At 48.3% G+C, this 24,927-nt stretch overlaps 1 protein-coding gene across 1 annotated transcript in view; it reads left to right on the top strand.

Moving 5' to 3' along the window:
* The window catches only part of MED27 (mediator complex subunit 27), an 84,052-nt gene extending 77,863 nt beyond the window's left edge, over positions 1-6,189 (top strand). The window contains exons 7-8 of the mRNA XM_069031505.1: positions 3,221-3,298; positions 5,725-6,189. Coding sequence (XP_068887606.1) covers positions 3,221-3,298; positions 5,725-5,859 — 213 coding nt within the window. The 3' untranslated portion in view covers positions 5,860-6,189. The remainder of the gene's footprint in view (positions 1-3,220; positions 3,299-5,724) is intronic.
* Positions 6,190-24,927: the final 18,738 nt, after the last annotated feature.

Genomic DNA, 24,927 nt, shown 5'->3' with positions numbered 1-24,927 from the left:
ATGTGTTCCTGGAGAGAAGATTGAGTGATGGGAATCCTTGGAAATGAACAAAGGCATTCGTGCAGTTTTCCACGCTATAAAAGATCTAAACACTAATAAAATAACTTCCTTTTTTTCTTTCCCTTAGTGCTGTGATCAGCCTCCAGAGCTCATTGCTACAGGCTACTGTTAAGGCCATGAACTTACAAGGGTTTAGAAAAAGAAAAAATTAAAAACCTTTCAGGGGATTTAAAGAATCCCTTTATATTAGATGGAGTTGTCAGTGCCATGCTTGAGGGAATAAACCAGTAAGTGGCAAGGAAAGTTGTGGCTCTTAAAGGAAGTTCTGCACCTACTTTCCAAAAGGATATTTCCTGGCAGTGAGATAAAATACATGGGGAGAGGGAGAGCTTTTATAATATAGTCATGTGATGGTTTTATTAGGCCAGGTGTGTAGCTATGTTCACCTGGTCTGTGGTGGAGCAAAGCTGTGCCTTAGGTCTTTGCTTATCCCAGTTACAGGAAGTACTTGCTCAGCCTTCTCCACCTGTAAATTGTATAATTTAATTTTTTTTTAATGGATTTTCCAGCTTTGGAAATGCTGTATGACTAAACAGTGTCATCAAAGCCCAATAAAGCCATTTTTGGATGTGTCACCTTTGGAAAACTCATTTCAGCAGAGCAGTACTGTTCCAATGCATTACAACTCTTTCTGTGAAAAATTGAATCTCTTTGCCAGAATTTGTTTTTCCCATGTAACTGAAGTCTCTTTTCCTCAGTCTCCAAGTGCTTAGTTAAACAATGGCTATTTTATTTAGCACAATTTTGCTGCAGGAGATTGCCTTGTTTTACTTTTTTTTCAGACAAGAAACCCGTATGTTTTTCAATAGATGAATTGTGAAATATTGAGCTCTTCTGCAAGATCTGTTGGAAATCCATTTCAAGGTCCAGAGCAGAGCTATCCCAATCGATGTGTGCTCCCCTGAATATGCTTCCCTGTAAAAAGAGGTAGAGAAATTAGAAAGTGACTGATAACTTAGATAGCAGTAGGTAAGGCACTACAATAAAAGTCAAGTTAATAAAATAAAATCCTGAGATGTACAAAATATCATCCTATAGCCAGAATAAATTAGTTTCTGATTCCAACTTGGCTGGAAGAAAAAGTGTGTCCCTGAAGTGAGCTGGCACATACACAGTTTGTTTTGCTTTGCTTTGGTGTGAAATTGTATTGCCATTAGGAAAGCTGGGTATTGATCTTCTGGGATTTTTTCTTTTCCCCCTCCTCTTTTTTTTCTTTTTCCTCTTCTGTTTTAATCTTGGTCAGTTTGTGTTTTCTCTCATCATCTTGGGGGGGGGTTATTCTCCCTCACTCCCATGCCCTGAGCAGTTTATCCATGGCCCAGCTCTTTTCTGTTTGACATCACGTTCTTTGCTGGGTTAGGAAGGGGAGGGGGGTCATTTCCTTACTCTTCTTCCTCAAATTTGACACCCACTTTGATCTTTTTTAGATACCAGCTCTTGCTTAGGGTAGAAATCGCCTTCTTTTCGTGCAGAAGGCATTATTAGTGTTCCAGCAACGTTGGGATGGCTTTTATCTCCCCAAGGAATCTCATTATCTTTACATTACAATAGGAACAACATATGGGCAACTTTGCCAAAGTGGCCAGTCAATTTAAATTTGTTAATAGCAGTATTTTTTAAGCAACTTTTTTCAGTACCAAGAGAAAACAACTTTGTTGTTCAGGATTAAAAAAAAAACCAAAAACAAACTGCAGTTTGTTAGAAGTAGAAATACAGCAGAAGGAGAACGGCTGCTCATAAATATCTTCAGAACTTCCTATTCTTTGACATGTCTGCTACTATCCTATAAAAGCACCATCTTAAAAAAATTCAGATAGCTGGTGGGGCTTGGGTTGGCTTCTGAGCACCACATGAGATGTGTTTAAAAAAAATGGCTGGTTTGAGTTATGCTGTGCTATTAATGCACAGTTCATCACATTATTTCTCATATTTATTTTTACATGGTAACACATAAATGGCTAAAACGGGCCGAGGTCCATTTTGTGAATATTTTTGCAAACTCACCAGAATGTGCAAAATCCCAAAAGTTTTCCCTTCCAAATGTCAGAATCACATGTCCCTGCTCACGCTGAACGGAGCCGCTCTCAGAGCCGGGAGTGTGCGAACGATGGGAGCAGATCCTGCGTCTAAAATAGCAGGAAAACTCAAACAGGATTCGCTGTGGGCCAGCCTGATGTGATGCACTGTTCTGTGCAGGAAGTTTGTACCGTGTGAATGAGAGCCTGGCTATTCAGGGATTTATTCAGGAATATATCTTTGGCACATTCACCTCCCTGAATAGCGTCAAGCACGAGCTTCTCTTTTCTCCAGTGAAACTTGGAGTGTTCCAGCTCCCAGTGCTGAATTAGACTGAACTGCAAACAGGGAACAACTGGAGTTAGCTGGGAATAGCAATGGGAATTTCAGTTCTCACTTTCTCTTACTCAAAGTTTGCTGCAGTCTGTAGACTGGCCCTGAGAAGAGCTCCACTCCTCCATATTAGAACTAGAAAATACAATTTAATCACTCTCTATAAAGTCATGTATTTTGTTGGAAGCTTTGACATTACTGATGAGGACCATTGAGGTTTAGGAGTTGAAATCTGTGAAAGAGCTCTTTGTGGTTGTGTTGTTTTGAGTTCTTTATTGTCCAGCCTAAAGAGTTTTTCCAATAATTTCTTGCATTCAGCCTGGAATTTTTAAGAAGCAGTAAGCTGTTGACTGTGCTGGTAACAGTTGACAGGCTGAATACTGCTAGAAAATTGTATTATACCTGCCAGAAACTGCCCCTTCAGAATAATTTTTTAGATGGTAGTTATTTAAATAAAAATCTGTCAGCACGGGTTAGTTTTCCTGATTTTTCTTTAATTATTCTTGTTACTATAAATACACATTTTATATGTGTTGTGTCCACATGCAATTCCCAGATGTATGATCTTGTTATGGCTCTGTCTGGGAAATTAAAAGGCTTTTTATCAGAAATCTTCTAGTAAGGGAAGTACTTACAAACCGTAATTGTATTAATTGATTCCTGGTTTCAGAGGAAATGAAACTGAGTAATCCTTGTACTTCCTGGTTTGCTACCTCCCCATGGAATTTACAGTTTTCCTGCAGGTTAACATTGCTTTGTCCGAAATGGGGAGTGAATAAAGGTATTTTCTTTCTCCTTTGGTCTGATGCAGGTGACAGATCATGCAACCACTGCCCTGCTGCACTACCAGCTGCCCCAGATGCCAGATGTGGTGGTCAGGTCTTTCATGGTAAGTGTGTTGGAAAACACATTTTTCCAGTTATATTTGAGGGTGTTTGCAGTGATTGACATCAGGCAGTTCTGATGCAGTTGTAATTTCCCCAGTTCAAACAAGCTGGACAGTGGAGACTGTGATTCTTGGTGTCTCATACCTGGACGGGGATGAAGAGCTCATTCCCATTTCCCTGGGGTAATTGGTGTTGGAAAACTGAGCTGTGAACAGCTCTTCTGTCCCAGGTCTCAAAATTGGCCTGATGATTCCTGTCTGCAAAGGTCTGGGTCATCTGTCACAACAGGAGGAAAAACCCCCCTCAACCAAACTCTTTCCTATGGCCCAGCCCTTTGCCTGTTCCTTCTGTGCAAGTTCTGGATGGACAAAATCTGCTCCACTGGAAGTTCCCTGGTAAGAGGAAATTCCCAGTCAGTGGATTCCAGCTGAGGCAGCTCGGCCAGTTTGGGAAGGGCTGGGCATTACTTCCAGAAGGTTCCATTTTGCTGTATCCAAACTTTGTTCCTCCAGCACATCAGCAGGTGTTTGGAGAAGCAAGGAAATACTGGAGTATTCAGATCTATTCTTACTGAATAAAACTAATCCAATACTATTCTACCTTGATACACAGATTTAGGTTTATCCCCTTTAATTCTGTTTCTATTTAGAATTGTATTTGTGCAATAAACTTGTATAAGAAGCAGCCCTGTTAATCAGAGGGTGAGAACAAGGAATTAGGATTCAGAATTCCTTCTACCAAGATGAATTTTGGCAGTGGAGGCTCTTGCTGTTCTCTCTGCCACAGTCTCCCAGTGGAGGATTTGGGGGGAGATTTTCTCTGCAATTCAGGCTTTTTCTTCCATTTCCTTCCCTTATGTTGCCCCTTCACCTGGAGCAATGCAGCTGAGACTCTGAGAAACAAAAATCTCATTTTTCCATTCACTCTTTTGCATCCTTAATTTCCAGTGTGTAATTTCAGAGCAGTCAGGCTCCCCTCCCTGCTGTGCTGGATTGGTTATTTAATAAAAAGGCCACTAAGATGAGAGATTTGCAAAGTGCATCTTAAAATAATAGGTTTTGAAAGGTGAAAGCAACCATTACTGGTCAGATCCATGTTCAACATGGTCCTGAAAATGAATGTTTAATAGAACAAGTCATTTGTGTGAGCCAAGGCCCTGCTGTATTGATCAGAGAAAACACCAAAACTTCCAACAAAGCAAAACCAGCACAAGTGTCAATATGTTGGGCCTTTCACCTGTCTCTTGTGCAATCCATGTGACAGGATGTTCTAAAGCCCTAATTTTCTGATGGGAATGAAGAACCCATTCCTTTCTTTTCTGTCAAGAGATGTCTCAAGTGCACAATTTAACTTCATTTACCTATTTTTGTATTATGGCTCAGAAAATTCGATTTCTCGGTAGTGCAAGCAAAGCCCATCCAAGCTGAAGTAAATAACAGCAATTTACTTGTAGAGTTGTGTTGCCCTTGTCCCCATATTTACTGCTCAGCCCAGACAAGATCTAGTTCTTCTGGAGGAGAGTTATTGACAGCCCAAGGTTTGGTTGCTATAGAGAAAACTCTGATGAAGATGGAAGGATTTGTTTCAATAAACTCAGCTGACCTCTTCTTCAGAGAACAATTTTCTCTTATCGATGTAATTCAATAGGACTTTAAGTGACAAGATTCATGTGCATCCTTCACAGGATAAATCTGCTGGTCTAGGGCTTTTTTAGCTGTGTATCTCCTTGAGTGGCGAATTGGGTTATGTAATGCTCATTGCTGCGTGTGACGATGGGAACAACCCATTTCAGAGGCAGGAGCTTCATGAGGGAACATCTGAACTTACCCTGTGTTGTTCAGCACCCCTGGCCTTTTATATATATATATACATGTAGTCATCAGTGTAATCAGGTTTAAAATGGCTCAGTATTTTTATGACCAGTGAGTATTGATCCTAAAATCGCATTAGAGAGGAAGTTCATTAGCTGGATGTGGGAGTCCTTCTGTCTTAGCTCTGAGGAGCCCAGCCTGCAGTGGGAGTGCAGCAGGGGGTGATAGATGGCCATGGCAAGAGACAAACCAATGCTCAGCTGGAGAAGGCACCATCAGGAACAATCATATCCCAGTAAAAATAGGAGGCATTGCAGCACCCGCCTTCCCTCACGATTCTGGAGCTGTGAATGCCTCCTGCTCACAGGGCAGGAATTTCTATTAAAAAATTTGCTTAAGTGACTAAAAAAGCAAGAGATGATTAATAAAGTGGAGAATTCATCTCTACAGTGACCTTGTAATCTTCAGTGTGCTTGTGTTTATAAAATCAACCTGCGCCTCACTGGGGCCTGGCCAAAGCACATCCTCTGTCCTTGCTGCTCCTGTGTGACAAGAATGATGACAAAGGGAAACATCCACATCCAGTTTTCTTTAATTTCTCTCCCTTTTCCTTTTAGACCTGGTTAAGAAGTTACATAAAGCTGTTCCAGGCTCCGTGCCAGCGCTGCGGGAAGTTCCTGCAGGATGGCCTGCCACCCACGTGGAGGGACTTCCGAACACTCGAGGCTTTCCATGACACCTGCAGGCAGTAGGAGCCCAGACCCTGCCACCACGAGGACTCAGCACTCTGGGGCTTTGGGACAGCACTGATGGTTCCACTCCTGAACCTCCCTGTCCTAAGCAGTGAGATTGCACTGAAACATTTGACTCTGGAGCAGCCATCTGCGAGGCTCAAGTGAGGCTGATACATCGTGAAGAAGATGGGAAGGAGCTGTGTGTGATCTGAAATGATCTGCCTGGGAAGATCTGGCAGTAATTATCATTATGCTAAGCTTTAATGAAAATATCCATTGTACAGTTTGCGTTTTGTGCCAGAATTTGCAATGCTGAAGACTTTTATAAGTTTGAAATAAATTTTGTATTCCCAAAATTTGTGCTGTTCGTTTCGTTACTTGGTCAACAAAACCCTCGGGTTTGGTGTGGATTTTTCAGTGCTGCTCTTTCCTTTAGGAAAACTGGAAACATTTAAACATGCTGAAATGTTGGGGGGGGGGGGTTGTTGCAAGGCTGCTTATATGAGTGCTGGGGTTTTTATTGTGGAAGAGAAGATTATGGCATTGATTAAACATGGAATTTCAAAGGCATGTGGCAGCTTGGAAGATGCAATGTAACTTTCTAAGGCAGGGGGAAACAGATGTTTCCCTTTACTAAAATTGTAATGAGAAATGTTAACAAAATCTGCATGTATTAAGTGGTTAGAAAACGTGTGATGAGCAGTGACAGTCGTGTTCTACAACTGAAAGTAGTGAAATAATTCAGCCCTAAAGCAGTTTCTGCAGCACAGACATCCAGCGTGTTTCCTAAATGATTTAAAATGTACATGGAACACGGATCCCTCCCAGCAATCCCTGAGCTTGGAAGGGATGGGAAAGTTCCATCCTATGAGCCTTGGCTGTTTCTGCTTCCCCCAGACACAGGGAAAGGTCCCTGGTCCTGTCCCAGCCCTGGGGTGTAGTGGGTGAAGTGTCTTCTCTGGTATTTTCTTGACTCCACATCTCCTGTGTCACCCCCTGACAGCCAATTTGATTAATTCCACTGTCATTCTCACCTTGTTCCTCTACAAACCACAAAGGTTTCAGTAATCAGCTGATTTGGGAGCTGGGAAGGGGAACTCTGGAGGTCCCTTGTCACTCCATTAATTGTCAAATAAATTGACAGTGCTGCAGAGTAATTTTTGAGGTTCCTTCTGCCTGTGGACAAGCTTCTGTAGCAGGATTGGCTTGTAGGAAAGAGACCTTGAAAGAAAATGCATGTTTATGACTGTGGAGGCACAACATTGTGTGTGGAGAATGAGTGTGTGTGAGAATGTTGGTAATGAGATCTCTTTTTTTTTCCCCATATTATTATTAGTAATAATACTCCAAATCACCAAACAGAAGAATTACCACAGCAGTGTGGGATAATGGCCATTTCAAACCCAGCTGCAGTTGAATTACCTAATGAAAACTTTTTGTGCTGTTATTTGACCCAAGTAGCCTTCTCAGTCCAAAGATCAGCCAAGACAGAACAACGTTTGCATCTTGGATGAGCCCGAGCCTTGGAAATAATCGGCCCCCTCTCCATCCCGTCGCTGTGCTAATTAGAAGGCCTGGCTTTCTGATAACATAAGCATTTTTTTTTTGTTCCTATAAAGGTCATAATATGATATCCAGCCTGCTTTAGGCACTGCTGGCTGCTCCCTTCTGTTTATGCTTAAATAATGGTGTAGAAAGCAAATCCTGAGGTTCACAAAAGTACCGTGTGTGGAATCGTGTCTTGGCATTTGGAGATAATTAGTTGCAGAAAACAGCATTGTCCAAGTCTGTTAATTGAGCCTGAAAATTTAAACCTGTAATTGGGGAGTCTGATGGAGAGTCACACAATTCACCACAGGTACCTCAGTACAAAAATAATTTGTCTTATTGAAGTGCAACACAAACCCCCTTTGTCACATTCCTTCCCCCAGGAAGTGCAGCAGAGGGATCAGGGATCTTCTCCCCTCGCTAGGGCCCTGGGAGGAGCAGGGATTTCTGTCCCCACAAGCCTTTAAGGGCAGCAGGTTGGAGTGTTTTCATTTGGGGGAGTGAAACTCAACTCAGGAGTTCCAGCAGTTTGGATTAGCCTGTGCTTGTCCCTGCTCGTTGTCCTGGCAGTTCGTGTGCCTGGTGGCAGTGCCTGGTTATCCCCGAGATGTGGATCTCCAAGGAAAGCAGAGGCTGCTCCGGGTTCTGAGTGTGAGGGGTGAAAACTGGGAGCTCACTCCTAAGTACAGAGCCATTCTCACTCACAGTTACAGAATTCCTGTGTTCCTTCTCAGCTTTGGCACTTGGATGCTGGGCATTCTAATTATTTTTGTCACCCTTAGAAGGGATGGGTGACCAAAAGCAGTTTAACTGCAGAATGAGTGACTTTGCTCTTTACCATTAGTTTGTTCAGTTATTAAAGCAGTCCCAATCCCTAAGGCAAACACCAAGGACCATGATCCGTAAGGAGTGATTGGCTCTCACCTCTTCCAGAGCATCTTCCAGACTTCCTTGCACTCATTTCTGCGAGGCCAGTGCTGCTGCAGAATCAGGAGCAGCCAAATTGAGCAGAGAAAGAAAAGGGAAGTGGTGGCCATGCAGAAACAAGAGCTGCTGTGGTGGCTCTGGCTGTGTGAGATGGAGCTGCATCATCCCAGCGTGGTTGTTTCCATGCAGGATCCATCCAGCTCCCCTCCTGCTGCAGGACAGGTGCAGCCCCTTGCCCTGGGCACTGTCACTTGGTGTCACCCACCCTGAGCCCACCGTGCTCCTCTGGGAAGAGATCCCGTTCTGTTTTCCCCTGTGCAAACCCCTCCCGCTGGGCTCGTGGTGCTGGTGAGTGCTAAAGGTTACAAAATCCATCTTTTTGCTAAGAAAGCAACGTAATTAATGTGAAAATTTCTCTGGTGAAGGGAATCCACAGCAGATTCGCAGCCGCTCCCCTTTCCCTCCCCGCACCCCTCCCCAAACCACTTTAATTTCTCTGCCAATATTGGACAAATGTAACAGGCTGACTTTTTAATTTTCTACTCCCAGGTCTCCCTTGTCCCCTCATGCATTTTTCATCACAGCTCATGGCTCCCTCCCTGCCTGCCCTGTGAACAATATTGATCGACTGATTAAGCCATCAAGCCATGGCAAACAACTTTAATTTTCTAACCAAAGCCTGTTTGTTCTCTTTCCTTTCTTGTATATTTGTTGCCTTTTCCCAAAGTTTTTAATGTTGGCTAGGAAACAAATACATTTTTTTGAATTAGTCTCTGGGTTAATTGGTGCTGTGCACCAGCCAGAGGAATCCACAGGGAAGTATTAACCCAGGGATGCAGTAAGAGAGTGCTGTTGGTGTGGTCCCATTTCAAAGTTAAACCTTTTGGAGAAGGGCTTGAAAAAGATGTAGGAAAAGTTTCTCTTTTTGGCCTCTCACTTTGGCTTTAAATTTTACAGAGCAGAGTGGAATCCCATCACAGCACTGCAGCACCCCTGGCCACACCAACAGCTCCAGGGCTCTGGGTGCCTGTCAGGGCTCCTGCAGGTTCTTCAACCCCAAATTGACATCCTTGGCTAAACCCCACTGAAGGCTCACAGGTTTCACCCACCCCACTGCTGCTGCATGCTCCAAAAGCTGCTGGAATTCTGCACATGTGAGAGCCAGCTTGCCTTGTAGAGCACTTTTAAGCCCTGATGATGAATCCTAGGGCTGGCAAGTGGGCAGAAGCATCTTTCTTGCGAACTCAGTACGTGGTTTCAGTGAGGCTTGTCAGAATCGCTCTGTGGGTTTGCAAATTGCTTTTCAAGGTAGAAATGCAGCTTAAATATGAGGATATTTGTCTGTCACTGCAGCCTCTGGGCTCTGTGTTGTGCTGTGGTGCTGCAGTCCTGTCTTGGGTGCTGCTCCTTTGCGTAGCACTGCCCTGTCAGAGCAGGAATGGGGGGTTCTGGTGTGTGGCAGGATCCCCCATCCTGAGCATCTCCACAGCTTGTCCTGGTGTCTCCAGAGCTGTGAATTCCAAAGATGTGGCAAAACCTTCCAGAGGAACTGGCCACACTCCATGGAGGGTTTGCATGAGGGCAGTGGCCAGGACTGGCCCCTTCACACTGCTGTGACTGGACTTTCCAGCAGCATTTACCTGGGAATCCATCGCTCCTTGCTCTATACCAACACCCCAGAGCCAAGCCCCTGGAGGTGGGAGATGCTGGCATGGAGGGGATGAGGCAGGAGGCTCAGGGTCCCATTCCAGCTCTCACTCAACACTGCAGGGAAACCTCAAATGTTCCTGCTGCTGGCCACACCTCCGCTGGTGTGACCCCGGCATGGATCTGTGCATGGATTTAGCTCACATCTGTGCAAGAGGGTGGCAGATCAGCCCCAAGAGGACTCTCAACACAGGTTTCATCAGTGAGCTTGGCCCTTTAGTCCATGTCCTGGACTCCCTCCCCCAGCACTGAGCAGGAACTGTCTCATGGGGGCTGAATCCCCCAGCCCAAGCCGAGGTCTCCGATGCCCTGGACATCACGAACGCACCACTGCAAGTCAGGGCTTCTGTTCTAAACTCACCTGGTGTCCTTCAGAAGAGGAGATTGGCTGCAAGTACACCTGGGAAGGGTCGGCTTCAGCTGGGTTTCTTCACATCAGACATCAGCTGTTTTTCCCATGGTTATTCCCTGGTTGGAAGCAGTGGGGTAAGGCGGGAATTGGTTGTTTTGGGAGCAACAGCCCCAAAACAAAGCTGGCTCCAAGTCGCTGGGGTTTGTGTCTCCTCTCTTGCTTTGAGGGACAGTGATTCCAATATCAGATAATTAGGTCTCATAAAGACGTGTGTGTCATGAACTTGTTAAATTTTGTGAGGCTGTCTTTTTTCTTCCCTTTTAAAGCAAATGATCAAAACGAGAAACATCTCCAGACGTGCTCCTTGTTAACACAAGGAGAGCAGTGACCCTCTGGAAGGGCAGGGGTGTGTCCCTGCAGCAACCAGGATTTTTTATCATCTGGCATGTTATCCTCTGTGAAGTTCAACAGCAGCACAAATACCTGATTACCGGGTTTGTGTCATAAAAATGAAAGGGGGATTAAAAAAAAATGAAGTATGGCATAGGAATGTAAATGGGCTTTTATTGTCTGTTGAGGTGGAAGAACCCCAGGACAACTGAGCATTTCTCATTTTATTTACTTTTTTATGTTAATAAGGAGGCTAATTTAAAATGGGAGTCCTTGTAGTTGGTAAAGACAGGGTTGTGCTGATTAAAAAGTTGCTCTGAAAACCAGAGGGCCGGGATCAAGGACAGAGAAGTTTTGTTATTCAGGTGCTGAGACTGAGCATTTTGGGTTTAAAGGTGCCCCATGCTCTGGTCTTCAACATCTCCAACAGTTCCTGCAAATCAGCTCAGGAGTATTGCCAGAAAACAACAAATACGTGAAAAAATATTAATGGTGAGATCATTTTGAATTCATGAGAACAAATATTTGCGTCGAGGACGTGATGATGAGTGGCGCTCGGGACAGGAATGCAGGCTGGGATTGATGTACCCAATTACAATTAACCCGTGCTACCAACGTCTCAGCTATCGAGTTTCACAACAAGCTGCTCACTCGGCATCCGCAGGTGAAGAATTATGAGCAGGAAATTTCGGTGTAGCCTTGGTATAAAAATAAAGCTGATGGAGGAGAGCAGCATCCTGTGGCTGTGCAGCGCTGCCGTGCCCTTGTCTCTCACCATCTGCACCTCCTCCCTGCGTTTTGGGTTTATTAAGGTATTTTTAGCCCTTTTTCTTTCCTTACAGCCTCGCTACTGTTGACAATTCCTCTTTAAAATGCTGAAAAGAAAGCAGGAGTGCTTTTTTTAAAGTGTCTTCAGCCAGGGCTCGGGGGTGACAATGGGCTGTGGGTTCCCCTCGGTTCAGAACAATCCAGAGAGCAGCCACAGGCAGAGGTGACCTGTGGCCACTGCTCATTTTCTGCTGGATGAAAAACTCTGCCAGACATCGGTTCCCGGAGCTGGAGAGGCCAGAACCCGCTGGGGGACCTGAGGGGAAGGGAAATGTCAGATGAGAATGGCAGCTCGGGAGATTTGCTGGCTGGTGCTGCATCCCAGGGAGGGAATAAAGGCGGTCCCGGAGGGGGATGGAGCATCCAAAGCCAGGTGATGTCCCAGGATGCTGAATTTGAGCAAAAATTGCTAAACCACGACCTTAACAGGGGGCTTAATTAGATTTTGTTTTCTTCCTCCGAGGTTTTACCCAGCTCTCCTGTAAATCCTGCTCTCGTGATGAATTCCTCCTGAGCCAGGAGGTGACTCTGATGAAATGCTCGCGCTCGCTTCCAAACCCTTCATCCTGAACTTCCCAAACCTTGGTTTTCTGACAGAAATGTGCTCCCAGCTAAGGGGAGGGAGAGAAACTGTGCTGGTCCTTCTCATCAAGGTCTGCTCTGCTGAGGCCCCGTGTGGTTCCCTGAGCTTTGGGTGGTTTTTCCTCCCCTGGACCTGTGGATGAAGGAACTGATGCTGCTGCAGGATGTGCTCCTGGCCTCAGCTCAGCTCAGATGCCACCTGGGTCTGAGGCCGTGGAAAGTTACAGCCAAATTAGATTCATTGTATTAAGTACTTTTCTCCTACAGAAAAACATGAGGAAATTAATCCCAGAGTATTCAACAAACCCCGCCAAGAAGCGGAGCTGCCAAGCTCGCCCGGTTTGCTTTTTGTTTTCACTGAGCCCCTTGCTGTAATTACAAACATCTGTGAAATTAAAGCTGCAAATTGCTGAGGTAGGAGAGTGGAAAGGCCAGGCTGGTGAACATTTAAATTGCTGTGACAGGACATTCTTCCATCCTTAAAGCAGTGGTGGGGGATCAGGAAGGAGGTCCTGCCAAACTCACCTGACAACCGTGCTGGGAAAATACAGGTGAGCTCTCCAATATCATCACAGCTGGTCCCCAAAGAGTTTGCAGGTGTGCAGGGGCTCCTGCCCTCTGCAAGGCAGAAATTCCCAAACTTGCTCAAGAAGCTCTAAAACCATGAATTTTCCTCACAAATTTAGCTCTAATCTTTGGGTATAGTCCCACATTTGACACCTCAGTTTCCTGTTACATCAGTTAAACTGGTTTATTTGCTTCTGTTAAAAATCCTTTTGGTTGTTTTACTGTTAACGGACTGTTACAAAACTCAGCAGAAAAGTTGGTGTTTAATTTTCATCTATGAATATTTCTAAGGATTTTCTTGGGGGAGAAAGAGTGGTTCACCACTGCTTAAGAAACAGCCAGACATGGGCAGGCTCTGAACTAGAAAAGAGCTGAGTTATCTCTTTTTTAATACAAGCCACCTTGTAGCACAGGGTGGAGAAATCAATACACCCTCACCCTGGTTATCAGAAGTGCTGAAAATATTCAACATTAAACAGTGGTGATATAAAAAACCCAACACCCTCAGCCCTTGAGATTAAAAGTTGGATTTACTCTATTTTTCACAAGTCTGGTGCCACCAGGGCTCTGCCCAAACACTGTGTGAGAATTGCTGGATAGAGAAAGCAAAGCTTTTGAAGGGCATTCAGAAGGCGAAGTAATTAATTTTTTTAAAAATGAAACAAAACAGAAACAAAAAATCCACCTCAAAGTCGCTGGTCTTTAAGCTTCATTTTTAAATTGTTGCTGCCAGCCAGGGCTTTTCTCCTGTAAGGCTCCTAGCATACAGTAATGTGCTTTTGGTCTGCTCAGATGCCATTTGAGTTTTGTTGTTTTATCACCTTTAGATAAAACTGGTCCTTTTAAGGCTCCTGTTTCAAAGAAATAACTTCAGGATACCTGGCATTTTGTCTTCTCCCCCTGTTATTTCAAGGAAACCACAAAAAATAAAGAGTTTCTTGGCTTTTCTTCATTGCACTCAAAGGCCATTGGGGCTGAAGAGTCTCTTGGCTTGTGGCATCCTTCAGCCTGAGTTCTGAGGTGCTTTTGGCACACGTGCTCCTCTCTATCCTCCAGGTTTGTACTCAGATTTCAGCAGCTTTCCCCCTGTGCTCAGTGTCTCCTGAAATCAGGAGAACGATCTCCTCATTTTCACTACAACAAGCAGTGCTGGGGGTTTTACTCATCATGGAAAACCGCATTTCTTTAAAATGTAAATTTTGAAAAAGAGTTTATATTTATATCTTTCATCCCTCAGGTATCACAGGCTTTACAGCCCCTGTTTAATCATGGATTGATTGATGCCAATGGGAGTTTTCCACTGGCTTCCCTAGATCTTGGACAGGTCCCAGGGTGCAGCAGTGCAACAGGGGGATGCAGCAGCTGTTAAACCTCACGGGGTGATGCTGTAGAACAAGTGGAGATGCTTTGTCAGCCTGAATAAAACACAGGGAGCTCGTGGGTTGGATCTGACCCCTGAAGTAGCAGGAGGTTGGAGATAGGCCTGGGCAAAGAGCCTGGATTCCAGTGTTGATTTAATGACCCCTCCAAGGGCGTCCCTGCAGCCTCTGACTGAGCTTGGGACATTCTGAAGACGGAGGCTCACGGACAGAGGGGACCTGGAGGATGGCACAGGGACCCAAGTGTGCTCCAAGTGGTGCTGGATGAGAAGGGAGGTTCTGCCTGATGCTCACCTCAGTCGCTGTGCGGGAAGGGGAAATGAAGCCTGGTCATTCTGGAGGCGAGAGAGAGAAGGGATCCAACCCTCAAGAAGAGGGATAGGGGGTGATCCATGGGGAGACCCCACAGTCTTTGCATTGTCCCATGGACAAGGAGGTGTCAGGCCCCCAGTACAGACTGGAGGAGCCCTGGCCTGGCCTCTTCTCCAGCCACAGTTTGCAGGAAGCTGTTTCTCCATCAGGATCTGGTTACAGCCCTTGAAATGCCTCCACACCGTGCTCGTTGTGTGGGGGGCACGTGCTTGGGTTTGCCCACAGAAATATCCATACGTGGGGTGTAATATGGACATAAATCACATCACTTTTTGTAACGGGCTTGATCCATCTGTGCTGCAGATCCCCCACTCCCCCCATCCCTAATGATCCATCCGTCTGCAGCACAAGATTAATAGCAGCCCGTTGGAGAACATTAAGATGACATTATCTGGAAAGAGAGCAAACACCATCTGAAATTAGGATTGGAATGGGATTGACAGTCCCAGTTTCTGCAGGAAAAGGTGAGTGACTCCTTGTTCCCATTAAAAAGCCCCTGGTGCACAGGTTGGCAGCAAAGTGTGGGCAGAGTTTTGCTCAGGGTGGCTCAGCCTCAGGGCCAGAATGGGGCTGGAGGAGCCAAACGGTGGCACAGCTCCATGGAATGCTGGACAGTATCCAGAGCATCACCCAAGGGTTTCTGAACACTGGGATTTCACACACATGGGACATTTAACAGGTACCTTCTCACACACAGCCCTGCATGAAGAACTGATGGATTCTCTTTTAAAGATCTAAAATCCAAGGGGCAAGGCCCCAAGAGAGGCTTCAAAGCCACGACCCTCCTGTCACACGCTTTCCAGAAGCTCAGTGCAAGGAGCAGATGGAATTGTCCCAACCTTCCCTCCTCTCCTCTGCTCCCTCTCCATTCCCAGCTCTGCCCCACGACCTGTGCACAAAGGTAACTCCTCCATGTCCTCTACCTGTCCTGCTCTGAACTATTCAGTTGCAGCTTTTTCTTCTGAGCTCGGTGCTAAAAATACTTTAAAGGTAAACCCTGGGGTGGCTCATTCCACCGGTTCACTCTGCTCCTGCCTCCTCCTTCCCCAGCAATTTCCCCACAGCCGAGCTGGCTCTTTTATCCCACTGGAAACATGGTATTGATCTCGCCACTTTACAAAGGGAGGGGAAACACGGCCCCTTTCATCTTCTCCTTGCACAGACTGATCTCCTTGTCCATTTTGCATCTGATGACGGGAGGATTGGAAATCTTTGCCTTATCAAAGAATCCCCCTGCTTGGTTCAGATGGGGGCTGCAGTGAACAGGTGGAAAAATAGGGAAGCAAAAGGGATGCCTGGTTCAGGAACCAGCCCCAGGTGTTTGTGGGGATGGGACTGCAAACCGAGCCCGGCCGAGCATCCTGTGGCAGAAACCCTCATGCAGAATGGCACCAGCCATGGCTCCAGGTGAAACCCAAACTCTGTCTTTGTGTAATTCCCTCCCTCCCTCCCTCCCGCTTCTTCATTAACTCAGTTGTTTTTAAGCGTGAACGCCGGGGCTGTAAATCTGAGGCCATTTCGCAGGTTAGGTGAACTGTGAAAAGCAGATTTGCACAATTTGCAGATTGCTTGTTGAGGTGAGAGCTAATGCTGCTGACTCACGAGCTGAGCTGATGCTCTTGGCAATCCTTCCCCACTCTCCAGCTATTTCTATGCAGCCCTTCACCCCTCTCGGGTTTTGGCAGCATCCAAAGTTTACTCCAAGAACAGAAGTTTTCTGAATCCAGCAAAACCACCTGTTTTATCCCCAAATGATGCAAATGCACTGCAGTCTCTTCCAGACCCTGGCCCCAAACATGCTTTTCAGCAGTCTTAGCTCAGACCAGCAATTAGTATTCAGGCAGGAGAGCCTTGGGAGCGGCAGGAATGCCTCGCCTCCATCTTTATTCATAATCCAAAGGCGTGTTTGCTCTCCGGGCTGTGGTTGCTGCAGTGCCGGAGCAGCCGGCTCCGGCTGAACCCCACAGGACCTCTTAGGTGCTCCAAGGCTTTGTTGGTTTTTTAGCATTTCTGGATCATTTCTGAGCTCAGGCTCTTGCCCAGCCCGAGAGGAGCAGAAAGCCCTCCCGGCTCAGGGCTGGGAGAGCCCACAGGGGGAAATGCTCGGGCTGAGGGGCAGCAGCACCTCCCGTCGTGTCTGCTTGGTTTTCTCTGCCCATCACAGCCACCTCCTGTTGCTCCTCATCTCCTCTTCACGCTGACATAAAGCTGCCTCCGGGTACGAGCTGTGTTTCCATTGATCACTTGGAATTCTGCAGCAGGGCAGGGGAGAAAGGTTTTCCTGCCCTGAGCATCACTCCCACTGACCCTGCAGCTCCAGGGCCTCCAAGACTGAGGAAAAACACTTGTTCCTCCAGGGCTTTTAGACTGGCATTTGTGCAGAAATGGGGATTTCTTTAATCCTGGCTTCTCACTGTGGTTTGCATCCTCCTCCCAGTGGATAATGAGCTCGGGAAGTTTAGCAGCATCTCCCAGCACCTGCTGTGTCCCTGGGCTGGGATTTTCCGGGAGGAAAGGATAAGGAGATGTGATGCTTTTGAGGAGCAAGTTTTGATCTCCCTGGCTGGGCCACCACGGTGTCCTGAGCTGCCACGAGACAAACACCTCACAAGCTCCGTCCTCGCACTGCCCGGGGAGAGGCAGTGATAGATTAATCTGAACAAAGTTTGATCAATAATTTATGCTGGTGTTTTCACTCACCTGGGCCTTAGACAGACTTTGATATGATTTGATGGGGTCGGACCCACCCTGCTTTAATTAAACATGATGCTGAAAATTAAAAGGAAAACCTATTGGCTACTGGAACTGAAATCAATCTGTGATCAGTAACAAGAGGCTGATTAAAGAGGTGATGCCCAGGAAGGAACGGGCAGGTTCAGCAGACGCCTCCTGAAGGCGAGATTAGCGGGACATATTGAATGTAAATACAGCTATTGGCATTTTGTCACGGCGTGGCCTTTAGCAGCCGAGCCGTTTGTGCGCCTTGATGAATGGCTTTGCACCAGGGAGGGAGCTGCGGGAATTCAGGGCTGCGCTGGAGGCTCTCCCGGAGCATCACGGGGGGGTTGGATGGGGACAGCAGGGAGCGGGGGGAGCAGCAGCAGAGCTGAGCTGAGCCCCCTGTGCCCACCGCCCGCTGCCCGGGGAGGTTAAGGCAGCGAGGAACGCAGTTTTGTCTGGGGTTTTGGCAGGGAGTTGCCCACCTTTGTGCAAAGGCAACCCCGTGTGGGACCCCAGGCATGGCAGGGATGGGGTCTGGGTGTCCCGGGTGTGCTCCTGCCTTTCCCTGTGACCTGAGCCGCGGCTGGGCTCTGCAGGAGCAGACCCCGCTCGGACCGGGAGCAGCGGGCGGGTTAATGACGGAGCCAGCGCTGGGCAGGCACTAATTAAGCAGCGTTGCATTCGCCCAGGCAAGCGGAGATGCTCCAGGAGGAGAGGAGATACAGGAACGAGGTTGAAACCAGAGCTGACAGCACAGAACTCGGGGTGTGCAAAAAAGAGAGACCGAAGGCAATGCATTCGCTGAGAGCTCCTCACCCTGCGGTGGGGCAGCCTTTCAGGTGCCCGAGGGGCCCGGGGCCACCGCTCCTGCGGGAGCTGCTCTCACTGCTGTGACCAGGGAAGAGCCTGGGAGCACTCCCGGCCACAGCTCAAAGCCTGGAGCATCCCTGAGAGCGGGGACATTGCCCACCTCTCTTTGCAGGGCTGGATTTTTCACCTGAAAAGCAAAAGGAAAAGAAGCTGAAACGTTTCCTCTGTTTCCAGCCCACCCTCGCCCCTGTTCCATACCAGAGAGGGTGGGCACACATGGGTGGCCCCATGTGCCACTGTCCTTTGCTCTCCTCTGCATATGCAGCTCCGTGACAGACCCTGCAGAGCCCTGGACAGAGGGGACGGTGGGGACAGGGATGGGGATGGGGACAGGGACACGGATGGTTCCTTCCCTCAGCTGCTGCAATTGCTCTTTTTTAACTTCCCTGCCAGTTTACAGGAGGAAAGAGGTCCAGGATTTTAAGAGTTTCAGAGGGTGCAGGCAGGAGACAGAGTCCCCTGGGCAAGGCAGAGCTGGGGATAAGGTGCCCTGGAGTTGTGCTGAGCTGGGGGAAATGGCTGCATTTGGGGGCAAGGGGGAGAAGCCTCCCTAGGAACAAGGTGACTTACTTGCCTTGGAGTCAGCCTTTGCCATCAATTATAAATAAACAGGACCGTGGAAGGAGCTCAGAAATGGTTTGTGTGTGATGGGCACCACGGCCACAGGGGGACGGGGATGGGGCAGGTGAGGGGCAGCGTGCGAGCTGAGGGACCTGCTGGTCACTCGGGGAGTTTGGAAGCTGCTTCCTCGCCCGCCTGCCTTGTTGGGGCTTTGATTCCTCTCTGACAGCACACTGAAGGATTGATCTGAGCGGGGATAAATAATTCATGAGCTTTTTCGGGTTTTTTGAGCAGCTGTGAATTCTGAGACGTGAGCTCTGCACAGCAGACGCTGTTGGGACTAAAAGAACAGTTTGAGGAGAAAGCTGTATATTTTTGTTGTTGTTGTTGTCTGTTGCCGTTTATAATTTTTAATCTCCTTTCTCCTTCTCTCCTTTATTTTTTTGTTCATTGTTTTCTTCCCACACACGAGGCCGGTTTGTTCCTGAGGCTCTCAGCAGGCGGCTGTGGCAGAGGCAGCGTCCCACCGCGAGTGGATGGCTCCACCAGCCGAGGGCACCGGGCAGATCCATGCCCTCTGCCTGCAGGGAGATGCTTCCCGAGGGTGTTCCCTGCTCACAAGTGCACCTCAGATCCACCTCTGGCCGCTGCCACCTACGGAGTCCGTGCTGCTCCAAGCCCTGAAGTTCAGGGGGGTTGGATAATGCCTCGATTCCTGTCTCACCATCAGGGAAAATGAGAGTGGGAGCAGAGCATGGAGGGGAGAGAGGCTGAGGACCTTTCCCCGGGGGTGTTTGGGCACAGGGCTAGAAAAGCTGGTTGACAAAACAGCATCTGCCCAGCCTGGGCTGCCAAAACTGCCCCCCGCCCCGGGTGAAACCTCTGTGACAACAGACAGGTGATTAAATGGTATTTAATGTTTCCCAGGTTATCTGGTAGCATTTGTTAGCTGAGACCCCTCCTAAATCTTTACCATCAATTTAAAATCAACCGTGCAAAGATGTGAACGTTGGAAGGAGAAAAACTTCCAGTTTAACCCCCTGATTTCACTGAACACCCATGGGCTGACTCCAAGAGATCCCAGGAAGGGAAAATGGGGTTCAAAAAGGAAAGGAAAACTTAATGATAAAAATATTCTCTTGCAAGTCAGCCAGAAGTTTTATAGCTGGGTTCCCAGCGGAGGCAGGCGGTGCAGGGAGGCAGCCACATCTGGGGGGATCTGCTAATGCCAACACAAGTCAGTGCAGAAAATCTTTGCAGTAGAGAAGTTTATTCAGGAAAACAAGAACAAGAGGCAGCCCCTGCCGTGCTGAGAGGTCTGGGAAGCTGCCTGGGAGCCCCTGAGAGCAGCGGGCACTGCTGCTGCCATCGGCCTGCCGTGGAGGGATAGAGGGAGGTGAAGCGGGAGTTCTTTGCCTTCCTGCCCCCCAAACCACCCCAAGTGCTGCTGTCTGAGCCCAGAAAGCCCCTTCCTGGGATGCAGGGCTTGCAGCTGAGCTGGTGGGGGGGTTCTGCAGCCTTGTGGAGAGAGAAGAGCTGAGACTGGACATGTGTCCCTCATGCTCTGCATGGCTGAGATCTTCTCCAGGGGCACAGGGACAAACCCTCACCGTGCCCTGGGAAAGGGATGGGGCTGGGCCCTCAGTGGCTCCACAAGCACTGTTTTATGCCTTTCACTCCAGGATGGGCTTTTCTGTGTCCCTCCAAGCAGCTCTTGTTGGCCAGAGCACCAAAACTAGTGCAAAACGTTTATGGGGATGTGTCCATGTCCCAGGGAGGAAGGTGTGGTGGAGGTTTTCACCACGCCACCTGACTCTTCCAGGATTTCATTTGTTTGCTGTAGCAAACATTGGACGTGGGAGGGGATCTTCAGGGACGTTGGGGTCACCATTCCCAGCAAGTCCTGCAGGTCCTTGGCTCCCAGGAGCTGATGGACATCTCACTGCTGCAGCTCCTGAGCGGGGAGAGGATGCCACCCTGATGGGCACTTGGGGCTGAGTCTCATCAGCCACGAGCAGTTTCAGGCTGATGAAAATTATTCATGAACTTGTGCCGAATTGGATGAGGACTTGATGAATGGGGGGGTTGGGTTTTGTGTCAAAATGTTTCTTCATAATCCTTAAAAGATGGAGTATCTTGACTCTTTGTTTTGAAATGATGTGAAAGTAACTAAATTTGGCCAACACTAATTTCATAAAGAAGGAGAACACCTACACAGCGTGAGGCATTAGGTTTGGTGGCAAAACATTCTCAGTATTTTTTTTCAATTGCTTATTTTGACAAGGGATGGAAATAGGAAGCTTGGGGCGATTTGGTTTGGGGTTGTTTTTTTTTCCTGAAGGCCACAGCAGTTTTTATATGCCTGCCTTTTGCTGGGTGGGTGGAGGTGCTCGAGAGCAATAAAGCAATATTTGTACTTTAATTCTTGGCCTGTTCCAGAGAGGAGGAGGAAGACACTTCAGCAACAGTAAGTTATCTCTAATATGAGCCAATTAATTAATCAGTCTCTGGGATCCAGCTGCCAAGGCAGTTTAGCTGGATTTGGTGGCTTAATGATGCCCACAACTTTTCTTTTGGACCAGGTGATGGACCTGCAGCAGCAAAAACTTGACGTCAAGAGCTTGGATCTGCCCATTCCCACCCAGCTGCCACAGAGGAGGCACAGCTGTACCAAACAGAGGAGATAAACACTTGAAATGTATGATGAAGGAGGCTTCAAACATCTCTGCTGCCTGCAAAATAGATTTCTGTTTCCAGCTCCCCTCCTGAAAGCCACAGAGATCACAGGGAGAAGCTTGGAATAGGTGGAAGTCTATGGTGAGACATTACTTATTCATGGCTTAGTGTGTAATCATCCCCGTGAAGAGCTGGGCTGGGAAGGGTCACTGTAATTCAGATGGATCCTGCTCACACATTTCCATGTTGGGTTGGTGGAGCCCAGCACTGAGCAGGACAAGGGGAGTGGGACACTCACATTTCTTGCAGTTGGAAAAACACGTGGAAAGCTCAGGAGGGGCTTTTCTTGGAAAACACTGCTTCATACGTGGTCCTTGTTGAAGAGCAGAGCAGCTGCCTGCTCTGTCCCAGTGCAGAGGGGTGAAGAGAGCACCTTCTCTTGGAGCTGTGTCCTTGAGGGAGGTGCAGCACCACGGCGCTGGCTGTGACTGGGAGGCCTTGGAGAGGCTCAACAGCTAAAAGCAGGAAGGGAGCAGGCTCTGTTCCACATTTCCAGGGTTCCTGTAGGAGCTGAGGGGTGCTGCAGGATGCACACGGTCCCTGGGTGTGCTCCTCTCTCCCACCACTGCTGCGAGCGCCAGGGTGATGAGCACCGGCTGCTGCATCCATCCCGTGCGATTCCCGTGCTCCGGCTGCTGCATCCATCCCGTGTGATTCCCGTGCTCCTGGACAAGTTGTTCCTCCTCAGAAATGGTGGCACAAAAGCCAGTGGGAGAGTAGGCCCGTTGTGGGAGGAGGAAGCCGGTTCCATTAATCAATAGGAGATCAAATGCTCCCGGCCGGAGCGCGCGCTGCAATTACGGGTATGAGATTTGCGGGTAGTTAGCACATCGCTGCTAATTAATTTGCTGTGTTACAGGGTCTGGCAAAGGGCTGCCGGCACCGAGTCTCCTGCAATAATTCACCCAACAGAGAAAATGAACCATAATGAGAGCTGATGGACAGCTTCAGCGGGCAGGACTTCATCCCATGTGGGAATGCCACTGCATTCCGAGCTGCTCCTGAAGCTTTCCACTGCCCCAGACACCAGTGTGGAAGGAAGGAAACCTCTTTTATTTTAGCCAAATCTGTGCTGATTATTTGGGGAACTGGAATTTATTTGCTGTTAGCACCTTTGACTTTAAAAGTGCCTCATAAACCTGAACAAACACCCACAGCACTGCTGTCAATCAGACACGGACACCTCCGTCCTGCAGGTGGGAAGGAATGGTGGTGGAGATGGGATCCCCAAATCCCCCCAGAACAGCAAGAGCAGGGGACTGTGGGGGACCCTGTGTCCTCCTGATGTTGTCCAGACCACGCTGGTTTCTGGTGTGGTCAGCAGAGATGGGCACAGGGTGTGCATGCCTGAATGTCACCTGCCCTATGCAAGGTCACCTGTGCTGCACTCGTGGTCCTCGCCCATCCCAGCTGCTCGCAGCTGTCACTGCACAGCAGATTTTCAAAACAAAAATGCAGGAGAGAACTGATCCTGGATGCGCAAAGGATGTGTGGGAGCAGACAACCTGCTCTTGCACTCCTGGCCGTGACCTCTCTGGGGCTCCTGTCGTGGCTGGGACCCAGGGCTGGCTGCTGGCACTGACTCCTCCTGAACAGCCCTGGGTGCTTCTCGGGGCCTTGGACAAGTGCCCAGTCTGCTCCTGCCTGGAGCCAGGATCTCATTAGCTCACAGTCCAGCGTTGGGCTGGTGCTGCATGTCTGACTGCATTTGTAATGCTCCTGCCCATCGTGGGCCTGGGAGTTGCTTCTCCACCCAAAAGCAGAGGATGCTCAGGGGCTCCTGTGTGGATCAATCCAGAGAAGGGGCCTGAGTGCTTCCAGGAACGGGACTGGAGCTTGGTTTGGGGTGAATGTCACCTTGAGGCATTGGATAGCAGCTATCCTAGAAGCTACTCCTTCCACCCACTCCCAGAGGCTCGTCCTTGCTCCTTTGATCAAACTGAAGTATTTATTCTGTGTGCCCCCAGATGCCACCACCAGAGCTGTGATGTGCCATAGCCCAGGTGTTCAGGACAAGCCCAGGTCACTCTGCAAAGCTGGGTGCTGGGGGTCTCCATCCCCAAGGGATACCAGGCTGGACCAGGCTCCCTGCTGCAGGCTGTCCCCTGACCTCGGTAAGTCACTCACAAGGTGGGTCCTGGGGAAATTCAGGCTGGACAGGGCCTCGGGAGCAGCCTGGGTTCCTCTCCCCTTCTTTTGTGTGCAAAACTGATAAAGAAAAAAAGGAAACAAACCCCAACCATAAAACCAAATCAAACCAAACCAGTTCTTCAGCCTTATTTGGATGGAGGCCCAAAACACAGTCTGGCGAGGCCCCGCACGGCGCAGATGGAAATCCTATCTGGGGCTACTGACTCACAGCACTAAAAAAAACCTGTTAGTCAACGTTCAAAAGAGCTGGAGCTCCTGAAGAAACCCTCCATGGTCCCCAGGGGGATGCTCCACTGGGACTGCTATGGGTAGGGGACTGTTCCCTGCGAGTTGCATCCCCCTGGGCTGCTCCAGGGGCGATGGGTGTTGAGCACTCAAAGCCTCAGCTGGGTAATGATGTGGATGTTATCGACCAAGATCTTTGCCTCCCGCTCTCCTCTTTACTGATTTCCCATCCCTCCCCAGTGCACTGCATTTTTTAATCCATCCAGGTCATGGCCTGCTTGAGTGGGGCCAGCCATGGGGTCAGTACTAACGATATGCTAATGAGGCTGGGGCAATCAATTCCCCTTAATCAGGCAATCGATCCCCACTGCAGGTGCTCCTGATCTTGGGCTGTGCAGGAGCAGCATCTGATTTTATTGTTGAGGGGCTCTTTCAAGATGTCTGTCACAGCAGAAACAGACTTGGAGGAAACTTGTGAGGCTTATAATGAAAAAATTATTCCAAAAAAATTAAAAAGAAGGTTTGAGGATTGGGAGTACTGTCTTGCTGGAGGTGCCTGCTATGAAATAGCAGGGTTTTAGTGGGTTGTTGGTCTCCTGTCTGCTGTAGTAGCCACAATCAGGTGCACAGGAGCAAGCAGGAACAGGATTTTTGATCCCCTGTAATATGTTTGAGCCCTCTAATAGGTTTTAGTGTCAACTATTTTTAGCTCAGGGAATTGCCTGAGCCTGCTATTGTTTGCCCCCATCTCATCGAGCTCCTCCTTCACTCTCCCCTTCAGTTTTTTCCACCCATGGATAAGAATTTCAGCAGCTCAGATGATATGGGAAAACCCATTCAACCATCTCTAGTCCTTGAAACAGGAAAGGTCACCTGAATCCTCCCCTCTGCACCTGGAAAAGGAGGCGGCGTTGGGAAGGCAACTCTGCAAAGCCTGCACACGCTTCCCACTCCTTGGGTTTCAGTGTCTCATTGCAGCTGGAAAGGCTGGAATTAAAGTTGCATGTGTGTAATGTCACACAGTCCCAGCCTGGGAGTAGGGATGTGCATGCACCCCAGGCCTCCAGCACGTGGATTTAATGGCAAACACTCTCACACTGAACCCAAACAGTTCCTCCCTGGGCTCGTGGTGACACTCAGCTCCTGGCACAGCCCTGCTCAGCCGAGCTC

Source organism: Aphelocoma coerulescens, chromosome 17 (genome assembly GCF_041296385.1).
Source record: "Aphelocoma coerulescens isolate FSJ_1873_10779 chromosome 17, UR_Acoe_1.0, whole genome shotgun sequence".
NCBI lineage: Eukaryota > Metazoa > Chordata > Aves > Passeriformes > Corvidae > Aphelocoma > Aphelocoma coerulescens.
Note: the sequence above shows the minus strand (reverse complement) of the source record. Positions and strands in the feature narration are given on the sequence as shown.